Source organism: Tupaia chinensis, unplaced genomic scaffold (assembly GCF_000334495.1).
Source record: "Tupaia chinensis unplaced genomic scaffold, TupChi_1.0 Scaffold000208_1, whole genome shotgun sequence".
NCBI classification, from domain to species: domain Eukaryota; kingdom Metazoa; phylum Chordata; class Mammalia; order Scandentia; family Tupaiidae; genus Tupaia; species Tupaia belangeri.
The window spans coordinates 1,175,720-1,192,274 of NW_006159683.1; the positions used below are offsets into that span (position 1 = coordinate 1,175,720).

General features: G+C 39.3%; 1 protein-coding gene across 1 annotated transcript in view; it reads right to left on the reverse strand.

The window, feature by feature from the left end:
• Positions 1 to 16,555, reverse strand: part of GRIP1 (glutamate receptor interacting protein 1) — a 236,442-nt gene that overhangs the window by 143,798 nt on the left and 76,089 nt on the right. Inside the window, exons 4-5 of the mRNA XM_027771356.1 lie at positions 2,758 to 2,893; positions 2 to 103 (exon numbers count right to left, since the gene is read on the reverse strand). Of these exons, the coding sequence (XP_027627157.1) occupies positions 2 to 103; positions 2,758 to 2,893 (238 nt within the window). The remainder of the gene's footprint in view (position 1; positions 104 to 2,757; positions 2,894 to 16,555) is intronic.

Sequence of the window (16,555 nt, forward strand, 5' to 3'; positions counted from 1 at the left end):
CCCAACATTCTTCAGCAAGCTGATGATCTCGTCATGGCGGAACTTGGCCAGGTTGATCCCATTCACTGCTTTGATGTAGTCGCCCACATCCAGCTGGTCACTTCTGCAACACAGACAATTGGCTTCAGCAGGCCCGTCCTCTCCACAGGCCAGTCTGACTGTGCAAGTATGTCCCACTTGCCCTTCATGGATACACATGGAAGCCTCAAGGACTTCCTAACAGAGGTCAAAGCTGAAAGCAGATCTCTTTACTCACGACTTTGTAAGTCCTAGGTCTGCCTCTGTGTCTAATATTTTCCTAAAGTTTGCCTCATGTTTTTTAAAAAAATGGATTTCTAAAAAGTATTTATTTAATTCAAGAGAGAGATAGGAAAGGAGACAGAGAAATAGAGAGACAGGAAACCACAACAGGGTCCCCATGCCACAATCCACCCCCAGCCTTAGTCAGCCCAGACCAAGGGCATGTGTGCTTGCCTAGTGTGTAAAATCAGGTCTCTGCACACAAATCCAGGACTTTCTCATGTGGGTCCAGCACTGAAAAATATTGTGTTACCACCATGTGGCTCACCAGCTCCAGAATCATAAAACAAAATAAAGAGGGGACCAGCAGGTGGTGTGTGGTTGAAGTGTTGGACTCCCACTTGGTCAATTGTGGTTCGAGTCCCAGAATCCAGTGGCCTGAACCCTCACTGGGTGCATGTGTATATAAGCCCGAAAGCCCGAGAAGAGAATGGAGGAAAAGAGATTGCAATGTGCCCATCCCCTCCAGGGGCAATTTCTCACTTTCTCTCCACCTCTCTGTCTTTCTGGAGAGTACATATACCTTATAGCAAAAATCTCTCTAAATAAATAAATAAATAAAATAAAGAGAAACACTTTTTAAACTTTCTATTCTTGAAGGGTTGGTTCTCTGGGGATGGAGAGATCCTACACACAAGTCCTTTTCTTTTTATTCTGTATCATTTTTGTTGCCTGCCTTTTGAATATTCCACATGTTCATACTCTTCCTGAGAGTCTATCCAGGATCAAGGCAAGAGTCAGCTTACTTGCTATTTACTGCTTATCACAGGATGGATAAAAAGAGTAATACTGAAGAAGAAATGACAATGCAAGTATTGAGTTTCAATAACAGTCTCATCTCTCTTTACCCCCATAATAGAACTTTGGCTGCTTTTGAGCTTTTAGTCAAACTCTCCGTCTAAACCAAGAGTAGGCAACAAAAACAATGATAGGAGTTAAAATTCTACTCACTGAAAAAGACCTTCAACCATATTTTCTCCTGAAATGGAAATACCAAATGCATTTATTTTATATAAATCCAACTCCAATCATTTGTCCTTTGGAGAGCTTTCCTAAACCCCTCCAGCCTGCAGTACATGCATCCCTCCTACCTCGGGTTTACTGACACTTGGACAACTTACCTGCCCAGTGCTCTGTGACAGCCCCTGTGTTGTTGCTTTTTACTATTACAATGCTATCATCACTCCCAAACTTCTGGGTTTTTTTATACCTTATCTCACCTAATAGATTATAAATCCCTTTAGGGCAGAGATCTTATCTTTAATTATTTTGATTTACTACCTGTCAAATGGTAGGGCTTTAAGTAATGGATACTTGGTACTTTCTAATACTCTGTATAACTGGAACAGTACTTTTAATTACAGCATTAATACAACTGAAAATGACATTGTCCCTCCACTCACACTAGCTTAAGGGCTAGGTATGAGAAAGCTCTGAGGACTTTTAAAGCCGTATCATCATGGATTGCTCATGACTGTTACAAAATAAAGAAGGTTACTGGTATGGAAAGGAAGCCTCTTAAGGCCTAAGAAAGCAGATTAATGTGCTTCTGTTCACATCAGCCTGTCCTAATAACTGCCTCCAGGTTATGGCACAAGCAATTGGATTAAGCTTGTAAATTGTGTGAACAGGTTGCACATCAAAAACAATCGTTATTTCAGATGACACTTCATAATACAAGAACTCTAAAATTGAACTGGAAATCGAGTGGAGGGGAATACTGGTATCCAACATTTAAGGTATATTCACCTTACTATTAAGAAAACCAGATCATTCCATCCTCTTTCTAAGACAAATTTGGAATGTGCCTATAGAGCAAGTCCACTCCTACCCCACTCAGGACCTTCTTCCTGCCTTTGTCCATATCTGGGGCAGTTTCCAGTTTGAGGGAAGCAGGACAGAGTGAGAAGTCCTCTGATCCTCTTTTGGAAAGCATGCCATTGTCTTGGAGAAAGGAAACTCACAAGTAGACTAGCAGAGAAAACATGGGGCAAACTTCATTTGTTTACTGAGAAACTCATAGCTGGGTCTCCTGCTCTCTCTAGGCTAACACTTTCCCTTGCCAGCAGTTTCCTCCACACACATTAGACGGGTCACATGGTTCACACTTGGATGATCGGAGTGTCTCTTTCCCACTGCAGCCCGTCTGCTGTTCAGTGGCACATCTGGGGACTGATTCATACGGGTGTTTTAAAATGAAAACCTTTTGGAGGGCCTGGCTGTGCCTGAGATGACATGAGGATCTCCCTGGCGACTGCAGCTCAGGCCAGAATAGCCACGTGGGTAGACCTGGGACCAGCTTCTGAAACACGCCCCACTGTGCTTCTGCTGGGATGCATCGCCTGGCAGATGGCAGCTGTCATTTATTTATTAAGTGACCTTTTCTGATGGAGCTTTCATTTTTGAATTAATTACACCCCGCGTTCCTTTTTCTACATTTCCCTGAAAGGCAGTTACCTAGCAGCAATTCCTCCTTGCCGTAGATTAGATACTCTCGGCTTGCCATCCTTATCAATTCCTCCCGATACTGTCAGGCCGAGCGTAGTGCCTTCCTTCTTCATCAGTTCAACCACTGTGGAGCCCTTGAATTCCTCTGTTAAAAGAAAAGCATTTGCCTTATTAAATGAGAGTAGACCCACAAATGTCGCTTTGTGTGTGGTTACGTGACTCCTCCCCATAAACTCTTACTTTTTTTTTTCTTTATGAGAAAAGATATCTGCGGCCTCCTTCCTTTGTAATTTGCAGAATATCTCATAAAGATGTGCATGAAGATAAAGCTGAGGCAGATGTTCCATTAGAGGTTATTAAAATGGGTACCAGAGGGCCAGTTCACTCTAGGTCGACAATAAATAGTCTGAATTTTCTTATGTACAAATGATAATAACATCCACCCTTTATTTTCTGCTGTCCTCAAGTGATTTTTCTCTGGTGTTCGTTCTTGTAATTCCAAAGGCAACATTAAAGTTTAGAACAGAAGTTTAAATGATACCAAGGCATACAGAACCACCCCCCCCACACACAAAGTTCATGGGACATTCTAAGTTAGGAAGCCAACTGACAGGAGAAGAGAGCTTTCTACAGGTTCAAGAAAACTATTACTGACTCTACTTTTTCTTTGGTCTTTCAAAAACAAAGGACAATGGCTCTTGTAGCAACTCCTGCAGTGTATGCCACAGTATGGCAAGGAAGGGTTGGTCCTCAGCAGTTTGGGTTAACTGCCACAAATCTCTCATTCTCTACTTCCAAATACTAAAATCTCATAGATCTTGTGGGAATAATGTCTGTAACACCAAGAAGAAACTCACATCTTTTGATTTTAAACAAAGTAGAAAGTAAGGAAACTTGAAGAATATCCTTCTTTTTTAGAAATAAAAAATGAGTAGAGTCAACATTTACTCATCCTGAGGCTAATTATGATCAATCCTATTCCAAATATTCTCTGTGATGTAACCCCCTCTGTATACACATTAGGTTGTCGGGAAAGCCATGAGTTGATTTTCTATGTTTTCCTATGCAAAATGTGTCATTACTTTAATACTTCCTGGGTAGGTTTCAGGGAAACTGTCCAGTTTTTCTACTTCTAAATCAGATTATTTATCTCAGGAATTACCAACTTCAAGAACATCAAAGACTCACATTAAAATGCAAAAACAGACTTGCCTTTTCAAAGTCAAATTTTAAAAAATTTGCACAGCTCTGTCCTTTCCTTAATTACATATACAGTTAATTATAAGTTCAAAAATCTCTGTGTATGCTTATCATAAAGGTTTTTAAATTGTTGTTGCTGCTCTATTATCCCAATAGTCAATGAGAAAATCAAATCATGTTAGGTAGGGGAATAATCCGTTCTCTGATATAGTGAGAGCAGGGGAGACAATGGGTACAGGTCACTAGTTTCCTTAAACAGGCAGAGAATGTCACTCCAGGCAGGGCTTTCAAGATTGTTAGGTCGTAAGACTTGAGCACTCCAGCATACCATTCCTGGAAGCCTGCTCTTTCCCGGCAGTCCCACAACACTGTATACATGAGTTGTTATTGCCTTTTGAAGTAGAAGACAAGGAAGAGTCTTTGAGTATGTCTGATGTCAGCTTTCTCTACTACATTTTGAATGAGAGGCCAAATAAGGATTGAAATTCAAGAATCATAATTCTTGTCAAGTGCATAAAAGGAGAGGACCTTTTATATCATTTATCAGCAGCATTTGTCACAAAAGACTATCACTGTGAGCATTTCAGTTGTGCTCTTTAAAGCAAAACAGCTCCCCCCACATAGTACATCCCATAAAAACATACTTAGGCCCAACTGATACGTGAACTTAACAAATAACGCCTATAAATTCTTAGTTGTCAAATGGCTAGGTATAAATTATTTAAAAATACAGTTAATAATTAAGGTAACCAAGAAGACAGGGTAGATGGTATCCATTCATATTACAGAGATAATAATGTGCCCAAAATTAGGCCAGCCAAAATATTGTTTGCATCTTCAAGTAATACCCAAGGGATTCTATATATTTAAATATTTGACTACAGGTCTTTACTGGTAGAGTAGGAAGCATGGTTTTTTAGTGCCTGTCTTAAAGGTCAATCAGAAGTTCACTAAGAAGCAATGAAGAAATAATAATACCATGTATGTGGGATGTTTTGATTTATAAAAACTTTATTTGTACTCGGGTTTTCAAGGGCAAGTTTCCAAAACAAAATAGGATACCAGTACACAGGAGTAGCCTTATGGGAGGAGAATGATGCAGTTTCTCTAGAAAGAAAGGTCTTTCGTAGGCTTCCGGTTAAATGCTAAAATTCTACAGAAGCTTGAATCTACAAATTCAGTTGAATTTGATTGTGTAATCTGGTCATAGTGAATTATTCTCTCATTTAAGAATATGTCAAATCTTTCTTTAGAACAATTTTTAATAACATGAAAGAAAATATTTATGCAACAGTTAATTGAGTACTTTCACCTTGGTTGATTCAAGTATTTATTGAATGCCTACTATGAGAAAAACAATGAAACTCAAAGATGGAAAAGGTATGGCTGTTATCTTCAAGAAGCTTATAGACGAGGCACAGAGGCAAGGTCACAGATGCTGCCACAGTATGTGTGAGTCATGGGGAGGCAGCTGTAGAGGAGATGGTCCGGGCAGTACTGTAAACCGAACAGTTGACGTTCCCAAGACAACATCTATTTCACAATTCTATCTTCTGTCCAATTTGCTGTACCTTATCGATCAGCATTTGCTGAGCAGAGCAGATGGAAGAAGGAATACAAATTAGGTAAAACTCAGGAGTAAAGATTGTATATTACTGCCAAAAAAAAAAAAAAGCACTGAATCATAAGGATGGTAACTGCCAGTAAGTGTCCATAGTTCTGAAGAACTGACAAAATCTTTTATGGGTGTTTCCAAAGGAGGTGGGAGAGAAGACGCAATCTGGAGGGGAAGGAACCTGCTTCTGGAGTTTGCCTTCTACATTCCCCACTCGATTAATCAATCATTTTATGTCTCTTTTGGTGTTTAATGTCTGCATAATGACCTAATGGCAAAGAGAAATGAAGATAGATGCATTCATTTGCATGAGTTCACTTACATATCAACGCTTACTGCACAAACACTGCAGTAAAATGGTGGAAATTGGGTAAGTCAGTGTGTACTGACAATTTCTTTATTTTGTGATTTAAATTGCAATTATCCCTCCCCAAATGAAAAGGACCTTGTGGCAAGCATTGTAGTCTTTCCAAATTAGCAAGCAGCACAGAGAGCAGATGATGCCCAACTGGCAAGGAATGGATGATTCTGGATTTGACGTTTTCTTTAATCACGATATTTAATTGTCTTAGAAAAGAAATGGCAGGTTTACATCTGTACCATTACTTGCTCAACACAACCAAAAAGAATCTCACTGACACAATGGGACTTAGTGGTTTACTCTTTTTCTTTGGGGCTGTAGTTTAATCTTCATAATTACTGAACCCTAGAAAGATTTTAAAAAATTAAAAGTTTTTTAAAGTTTTTAAAAAAGCAAAAGAATTGTGAAAAATTCATACGAATAAATAAGGGTTTATTTCATTATTTTTTAAGAGTTTTTTTTTTTTTTCCCCTTAGGGTGCATGTGCTTGCTGGAGAGAGAGAAAGAGATCGAGACAGAGAGACAGAGATAGTGAGAGGGAAAGTGAGAAATCACCTGCTGGGGGCATGGCCACGCTACAATCTCTTCTCCATTCTCCTCCCAGGATCTTGAGAACACATGTACAAACACTTCGCATGAGTTTCAAGGCACTGAGTCCAGGACTTGAACCATATCAGTCATGTGGGAGCCTAGTGACACAACTGCTATACCATCTACTGGTCCCTCATTTAGATAATTTTTCTTTTTATTTAGAAAGAGATTTTTGTTATAGGGCATGTGCACTTGTTGGAGAGACAGAGAGACAGAAAGCAATAAATCATCCCCCCCCCCGAGGGGGAGTGGCCACACCACAATCCCTTCTCCTCCATTTTTCTCTTGGGATCTTGGGCATGCATGCACACATGCCTGGCATGAGTTTTAAGTCACTGGGTCTGAATCACAGTAGACTGTGGGAGTACAGTGACATAACCATTACACCATCTGCTGGTCCCTCATTTAGATAATTTTAATTACATCAGAATCATTGTCAGTGGGGAACTAGTATTGATTGATTGATTGAATGATTGATTGACTGATTTATAATTCTTCAGGTGATTCTAACATGTAACCAAGATTGAGAGAATCTGATTTAGGGTTTGGTATGTGAGGAGAGCTTGGTAGGAAACAGACCGGGAAGTAAAGAGATTAGACCATTAAGGATCCTAGGGAAATGCTAAGATTTGAGTTTTAGAAAAGGTTAGCATGTTAGTATGAAGCGATGTTTTCAGTAATAGTGGCATGAAGTGCTGGAAAGGAAGGCATTGCCTTCCACCGGAAGACCACTGTAGTAATACAATGTATTAATTAAGCTGGGTTAGGTTAAATTAACAAGTACAAAAATGAATAATGGCTCAAATACAATGGGAATTTAGTCTACTCACATATAAGTCTAAGGTAGATAATTTTGATAATCAGTCAGCTTCTTTCCACATAGAGATTCGGGGAATCATTTTCCATTTTGTGACTCTGTCACCCCTTGAGATTCTGTTTACCAGACTCACTGAGGTACCCCAAGGTTCCCTGGTGAATTCATAGGATATCCATGGGACATTTTACATTCTAGAGGAAAACACAGCCATGCTCATTATCTGTTGGACACAACACCACCTACTAGCTTGAGGTAGTTCAGTTCAACATTAGCTCACATTATGTTGATTTGATTGATGCCATATCTTTCCAAAGCTAGGTTTTTGGCAATTACCATGATGATAAACAAACAAAAAAATTTCCACATGAAGATCAGTGTGTAACAGGATATGAGATTATCAATGTTTAATTTGATTTGAGGGTTTCAAGAAGTTGTGTGATGTCTAACAAGCATACACATACCATTACTAAGTACTGTGGTTAAGCATGAAATAGACATATTTTGTTTTTTTAGTTTATATGTGTTTTTTTCAAATGGTGAATAAGTTCTTAGAATAAAGCATACACTGTGTTGTTTGGCCCTATTCAATAAATTGAACTACTGGCACTATATGTGGCCTGGCAATGCTGTAAAAAGATTACTCAGCCACTAAGGGTTCAGTGAGACAGTTTGGAAACTGCTTCTCAAGGATTTTATCTGGTCTGCATTCAGCTGGTGGAAGAGGAAGGAGTGTTCTCTTAAAGTCATCACTGGCTTGCTCAAGTTCACGTGCCACAGGCAAGAGCTTATCAATGTCCACAGCTAACTTCAAAGGCGGCTGAGAATTAGATGCTAAACAGGAGCTCAAGTAATAGGGGTAGGATGGATTTGGGGGGAACAGGTAACTGACCAAGCCACATATAAAAAATACACAAGGGACTGAAATGCATGGACTCCAGACATTAACGAGGAAACTTTCCTAACTTAGAAAACAATTAGGATGGGACCAACAGATGGTGTAATGGTTACATTGCTGGACTCCCACATGGATGAATGAGGTTCGAGTCCTTGACCCAGCAGTTTACAACTTATGCCAGGTGCATGTACATGTGTGCCCAAAATTACAAGAGGAGAAAGGAAGAGAAGGGAATGCAATGTGGCCGTCTCTCCTGGGGGGGATTTCTCGCTTTCTATTTTTCTGTCTCTGACTCTCTGGTGAGTGCATGTGCCCTATAGCAAAATGCTCTCTCTCTAAAAAAAAAAGAAAGAAAGAAAGAAAGAAAGAAAGAAAGAAAGAAAGAAAGAAAGAAAGAAAGAAAGAAAAAAGCTGTAGGGATCAAGGAAGGGTGAGGGTCAATAGGACCTCAAGGTTCCTGACTTGTGTAATCGGTGGATGCTAATGTCTATCACCAAGGAAGGGAATCCAGGAACAAGGAGGTTTGTGTTGTGAGGGAATGGAGTAAGGACAGCATGGGATAGAATGTAATGTGAGAGAAATTTCATGAGATTTAAATACCCAGGAATAACTTGAATTTGGATAGTTTCTCGAATACACAAAGTGGTCTATAAGACCTTCAACTCAGAGCTGTAGCACAAAAAGAGAAAGATGTATTTTAAAAGCAACCTCAGAGGCTAGTTCAGCAAGATGGGCACTGGTCAAGCTCTTTACTTCAAGCTCCATCAACAGGATAGATGTTTTTCTCTACTTTATTTTATCATTTTTTTCTTACAATTGTCCATCTTTGTGAGGCATAACATGGATTGTCAAAGGAGGCATGCTTTGTCATCCAATCAAAGATAATACTAGATTACTAGATTCATCATTTTCAACAGCATAGCCTTTTTTTTTTTTTTTTGAGAGAGAGAGAGATTTTTGCTATAGAGTGCTTGTGTTCTCCAGAGAGACAGAGAGAGAGAAAGAGAAAAATCATTCCCCTGGGGATGACCATGCTGCAGTCCCTTCTCCTTCATTCTCCTCATGGGATTTTTGGCACACACGCACATGTGCTCAGCATGAGTTTTAAGCTGCCAAGTTCATGACTCAAACCGTGGTTGACAACATGGGAGTCCAGAGACATAACCGTTAAGACATCTGCTGGTCCCAACAGCACAGCATATTTTTTTTTTTTCAAATACCATGGGGACCAGCAGGTGGCATGATGGTCAAGGCACGGACCTGGTGGCTTGCTTTCTGACTTTGTCTCTCTCTCTCTCTTTCTCTCTCTCTGGTCAAATTAAAATAAATGAATGAGTAAATAAAAATTTTTATTTTAAAAAATACCATGAACAGTGAAATAGAAGCACTGTTGATGTAAACACTATAGAGTAAATCACACGTTTTGAAATGCTGGTATCAGAGATAGTGTTTAGTTCCCTGCTCTAACTCCAGCAAATCAAATTAAACATTGACAACCTCTCTACAATGGTTACTGGAGCATTAGTACCTGCTCCCTGGTAACGGCTGAGTGAAAGAGCACATAGGTTCTAAGATAGGGAATTATGACTAAGTGGTGAGCACTGGCTTGTGGCAAACAAAATGATTGCTGCATGGTACAGAAGCAAAACGATAAAGGAGCAGAATGTGAACAGAAGCCGACAGAGTTATTTCCCTACGCTTACTCAGTTGATCATTTTTACCAACGCCTTAGTACGAGGGATTGAGGCTCCACACCAGAACATTATAGCTCTATCTGTGAATTACTTTTGGAAAGAACATTGTTGTTCACACTACAGTTTTATCTTACATTCCTTTTAGTGGTGTCACTAGGAAGTTTATCCCCCTCCGGAAATAAACAGATTTTTATTTTTTTTCAATACTCATTTCGAGTTCCTCCTAACATCCCCTGGTTCAGCAAAGCTATGGGGATGAGAGCTGGGTTTCTGTGACGAATGGCTGCATTTTCATTTCAGTTCTTGCCACCCAGACCAGCAGAGAAATGGCGCCTGTACTTCCCACCTCTGTGTAGTGACAGGAAGGATGTACAGATATTTCCTCATTCCCTAGGAGACTGAGCATAAATTAAAGCAGTGACAGGGATACACAGCATATAAATATTACATAGCAGAAATATTCATGTAAAACAAGATTATGATCAGTATTTATCTCAAGCAGTGACAAGGAGGGCTGGATTAATATCTGTTTCTCAGAGCACCTCAAAAAAAAAAAAAAGAGGGATATTTACATAGGCAGTGCCAAATATAAAAATCTGTGTGACCTCTGAAAATATGTGATACATAGATTAAGATTTTTTTTTAACAGATATAGACTTTCTTTTCTTTTCTTTTTTAGTTTTTTGTCATAGGGCACATGTGCTTTCTGGAGAGAGATGGAGAGAGAGAGAAAGTGAGAAATCACCCTCCCCTTACTCTCCCCCTCACCCCCCCGCCAGGAGGATGGCCATGCTGCAATCCCTTCTCCTCTAAATTCCTTTCAGAATTTGGGGCACACATGCACCTGATGTGATTTTCAAGCCCCCGGGTCCAGGACCTGAACTGTGGTCAGCCATGTGGGTCCAGTGCTTTAACCGCTTTAACCATCATCTCCTGCTGGCCCCATATGGACTTTCTTATTGGTATAATATCTTCAGATAGCATATGATGGGGCTTCAAAAAGTTTATGGACAATAAGTATTATGAAAAGATTATGCATGGATTTTGAAATATTTTTGCACTAAATAAACTTATACTTTAATTCCATTTTTTTCATGAACTTTCCAAAGTCCCCTTGTATGCTTTCTAAAGTTAAAAAATATTACTGCTTTTAAAATATGGCAGTACAAGAATTCTTTCATTCTTCTTATTTTTCCAAAACCTGTTATTTCATAGTCAAAATTTGCTAGTAAGCTTCCTAATGTCATAAATTATAGAAGAAGTATTTAGTTTTCCTTGGTCTCAGTTTCCTTATATCTAAAATAAGGATAATAACAGCATCACCCTAGAGGGTGTTGTGAAGATTAAATGATAAAATTCTTACAAGAAACTTGCAATAGCAGCTGCCATACAGTAAATGTTCAATGTATGCTAACCATGGGATTATTGATATCATCAGTATTATTATTATTATTATTATTATTATTATTATGTGAATGCTGGAAAATTCTAGGTATGAAGATTGCGAATCTTCTGCTAGATTTTGATTGCTAGGACTAGAAGATAAGTTGCAGTGGTATTTAACTGTCTGTGGAGTCACAAGCGACTTTGAGAATCTAATGAAAGCCATGGGCCCTTGTCCCAGAAAAATTTGGTATATAATGTTAGAGGGAAATCAATGGACATCATTGGAATCCATTCATGCTCCTTAAGAAACATTGACCTGGAGGATTAGGTTTGAGCAATGGCAACTGAAGAACATTCTACGCTACGCTGCCATTTCATAATTTGTTTGTAGGTCAGGTAGAGATTGTAGAATAGCAAATAGCACTTAAATCTATCAGTCGTATATTCTTATGTAGTCATCTGATAATCTAAATGAAACTACAATGTGAGATTTCAGAAGGAGAAATTGGCTCCCTTCAGTGAAATCTCCCCTCTTTCTGAGGGCTCAAGTGGTAGACATGTAGATGCAAGAATCTATGAGGACTGGAAAGAGGCATGGGCCAGGATATCTAGTAATAGCACTTGCTTCAAGAGCCCCAAGCAATTTTGCTTTGGGGAAACTTTTTTGTGATTTTATTTTTTTAGAATTATTTCATTTAACTTTATTTATTTATTAATTTTAATTTGACCAGAGAGGGACAGACAGAGAAAGAGAGAGAGAGAGAAAGAGAGAGAGAGAGAGAGAGAGAGTGAGAAAGCAAGCTGCGACGTCTGGGACTCAAACCATGGTGAGCCATGTGGGAGTCCAGTGCCCTTAACCACCCCCGCCACCTGCCATCCCCTCCATTTGTGGTTATTACATGTAGGCAGTTGTAACCACATTTTCAAAATTGTTATCATGATTGAAAACTGAATTCTCCAAGTTAAACTTGAGCAATTGGCATAGCAAACTAAAATTTATTGTCATAACTGAAAACTGGATTCTTGGGCCAGTTGGTGTCATGGTAGTTAAGGCACTGTATCTCACGTGGTTGACAGCATAGTTTGAGTCCTGAACTCAGGGGCTTGAAGAAAATGCCAGGTATCTGCATGGGTGCCCAAAATTTCAAGAGGAAAATGGAGGAGAATGGATTGTAGTATGAGCATGCCCTCTGCGGGGGTACTTTCTCACTTTTTCCCTCTCTCTTTCCTCTCTTCCCCTCTCCAGCTAGTGTATGCACCCTATAAGAAATTTTTTAAAAAATGAAAAAAAAAAGAACATAAAAAACCAGATTCTCCAATGACACTTAAGCAATTGAGGCAGGGCTCTCATCTTCAATGTTCCCTAGAGAAGTTAGCTATAGTTACTTGTAGACCGTTCTTGTCCAAAAATATTTTTGATCATCTTTAATTGCCAGACTCTGTGCCAGGAGCTATTGTTTCAAAGACCAATGAATCACAGCCTCTATCTTTCTGCAGTTCACATTCTAAATGTCGAAGAGACACCCATCTAAACTAATACTTTCAAGGAAGTGTGGTCAGTTCACAGCGTGGCCCGGGAGGTTGAAAGAGAGTATTAACCCAACCTGTAGTTCTGGGAAAGTGCCTGAAGGCTATAGATGTGTTTTTAGAGGTATAAGGTCTTTAGATGAAAGTAGAAAATTTACTTGTAGTAGTATTTCTTCCTATTAGTTGGGGAAATGCAGGTACCAAAAATTGTTTAGTGTAATAATGAGATACTGCTGGAGGTGTAGAAAGACTCTGGGTGTGAACACTTTGAGATCAAAAGCAGTGACAGGGATACACAGCATATAAATATTACATAGCAGAAATATTCATGTAAAACAAGATTATGATCAGTATTTATCTCAAGCAGTGACAAGGAGGGCTGGATTAATATCTGTTTCTCAGAGCACCTCAAAAAAAAAAAAAAGGGGGATATTTAAATAGGCAGCGCCAAAAAAAAATACATAGATTAAGATTTTTTTTTAACAGATATAGACTTTCTTTTCTTTTCTTTTTTAGTTTTTTGTCATAGGGCACATGTGCTTTCTGGAGAGAGATGGAGAGAGAGAGAAAGTGAGAAATCACCCTCCCCTTACTCTCCCCCTCACCCCCCCGCCAGGAGGATGGCCATGCTGCAATCCCTTCTCCTCTAAATTCCATTCCTTTCAGAATTTGGGGCACACATGCACCTGATGTGATTTTCAAGCCCCCGGGTCCAGGACCTGAACTGTGGTCAGCCATGTGGGTCCAGTGCTTTAACCGCTTTAACCATCATCTCCTGCTGGCCCCATATGGACTTTCTTATTGGTATAATATCTTCAGATAGCATATGATGGGGCTTCAAAAAGTTTATGGACAATAAGTATTATGAAAAGATTATGCATGGATTTTGAAATATTTTTGCACTAAATAAACTTATACTTTAATTCCATTTTTTTCATGAACTTTCCAAAGTCCCCTTGTATGCTTTCTAAAGTTAAAAAATATTACTGCTTTTAAAATATGGCAGTACAAGAATTCTTTCATTCTTCTTATTTTTCCAAAACCTGTTATTTCATAGTCAAAATTTGCTAGTAAGCTTCCTAATGTCATAAATTATAGAAGAAGTATTTAGTTTTCCTTGGTCTCAGTTTCCTTATATCTAAAATAAGGATAATAACAGCATCACCCTAGAGGGTGTTGTGAAGATTAAATGATAAAATTCTTACAAGAAACTAGAAATAGCAGCTGCCATACAGTAAATGTTCAATGTATGCTAACCATGGGATTATTGATATCATCAGTATTATTATTATTATTATTATTATTATTATTATGTGAATGCTGGAGAATTCTAGGTATGAAGATTGCGAATCTTCTGCTAGATTTTGATTGCTAGGACTAGAAGATAAGTTGCAGTGGTATTTAACTGTCTGTGGAGTCACAAGCGACTTTGAGAATCTAATGAAAGCCATGGGCCCTTGTCCCAGAAAAATTTGGTATATAATGTTAGAGGGAAATCAATGGACATCATTGGAATCCATTCATGCTCCTTAAGAAACATTGACCTGGAGGATTAGGTTTGAGCAATGGCAACTGAAGAACATTCTACGCTACGCTGCCATTTCATAATTTGTTTGTAGGTCAGGTAGAGATTGTAGAATAGCAAATAGCACTTAAATCTATCAGTCGTATATTCTTATGTAGTCATCTGATAATCTAAATGAAACTACAATGTGAGATTTCAGAAGGAGAAATTGGCTCCCTTCAGTGAAATCTCCCCTCTTTCTGAGGGCTCAAGTGGTAGACATGTAGATGCAAGAATCTATGAGGACTGGAAAGAGGCATGGGCCAGGATATCTAGTAATAGCACTTGCTTCAAGAGCCCCAAGCAATTTTGCTTTGGGGAAACTTTTTTGTGATTTTATTTTTTTAGAATTATTTCATTTAACTTTATTTATTTATTAATTTTAATTTGACCAGAGAGGGACAGACAGAGAAAGAGAGAGAGAGAGAAAGAGAGAGAGAGAGAGAGAGAGAGTGAGAAAGCAAGCTGCGACGTCTGGGACTCAAACCATGGTGAGCCATGTGGGAGTCCAGTGCCCTTAACCACCCCCGCCACCTGCCATCCCCTCCATTTGTGGTTATTACATGTAGGCAGTTGTAACCACATTTTCAAAATTGTTATCATGATTGAAAACTGAATTCTCCAAGTTAAACTTGAGCAATTGGCATAGCAAACTAAAATTTATTGTCATAACTGAAAACTGGATTCTTGGGCCAGTTGGTGTCATGGTAGTTAAGGCACTGTATCTCACGTGGTTGACAGCATAGTTTGAGTCCTGAACTCAGGGGCTTGAAGAAAATGCCAGGTATCTGCATGGGTGCCCAAAATTTCAAGAGGAAAATGGAGGAGAATGGATTGTAGTATGAGCATGCCCTCTGCGGGGGTACTTTCTCACTTTTTCCCTCTCTCTTTCCTCTCTTCCCCTCTCCAGCTAGTGTATGCACCCTATAAGAAATTTTTTAAAAAATGAAAAAAAAAAGAACATAAAAAACCAGATTCTCCAATGACACTTAAGCAATTGAGGCAGGGCTCTCATCTTCAATGTTCCCTAGAGAAGTTAGCTATAGTTACTTGTAGACCGTTCTTGTCCAAAAATATTTTTGATCATCTTTAATTGCCAGACTCTGTGCCAGGAGCTATTGTTTCAAAGACCAATGAATCACAGCCTCTATCTTTCTGCAGTTCACATTCTAAATGTCGAAGAGACACCCATCTAAACTAATACTTTCAAGGAAGTGTGGTCAGTTCACAGCGTGGCCCGGGAGGTTGAAAGAGAGTATTAACCCAACCTGTAGTTCTGGGAAAGTGCCTGAAGGCTATAGATGTGTTTTTAGAGGTATAAGGTCTTTAGATGAAAGTAGAAAATTTACTTGTAGTAGTATTTCTTCCTATTAGTTGGGGAAATGCAGGTACCAAAAATTGTTTAGTGTAATAATGAGATACTGCTGGAGGTGTAGAAAGACTCTGGGTGTGAACACTTTGAGATCAATAGCTATCAGGTGACAATGTACTACAGCTAGCAAGAGCTGGTCATCAGTGAGGTAGCTTAGCTAGTGTTCAAGGCAGGGGGCAAAACACAAAGGAGCCACTTCTTCAACGGTAACTGAAGGGACAATGGTTGAGGCCCCATTCTGCCTGAAAGGGAAATGGAGGGAGGATAAATTTTTATAGGAAATCAGATTTGAATAATCAGGGGAAAGTGGGACTTAGAGCTACTACACTTACTTGGCCTTCTTCCAAGAATACCTAAATATCCATGAATCTTCCATGAGCCAGACAACCTGACTGAATAGAGAAATTAAAATGTAGAACTTCCTAGCACTTTTTAAAAATGCTCATTATTTTATACCAGTTTATGCCTTTTTATTTATTTATTTATTTATTTATTTATTTATTTATTTATTTATTTATTTTGGAGAGGTTTTTCCTATAGGGCGCGTGTGCTCGCCAGACAGAGAGAGACAGAGAGACAGAAAGCAAGAAATCACCCCCCAGGGGGGATGGCTACACTGCAATCCCTTCTCCTCCATTCTCCTCTTGGGACCTTGGGCACGCACGCACATGCGCCCGGCATGAGTTTTAAGCCACTAGGTCTGGGACTCGAATCGCGGTCGACTACATGGGAGTCCAGCGACATAGCCATTACGCTAACTGCTGCCGCCCCCCTCCACCCCCCCC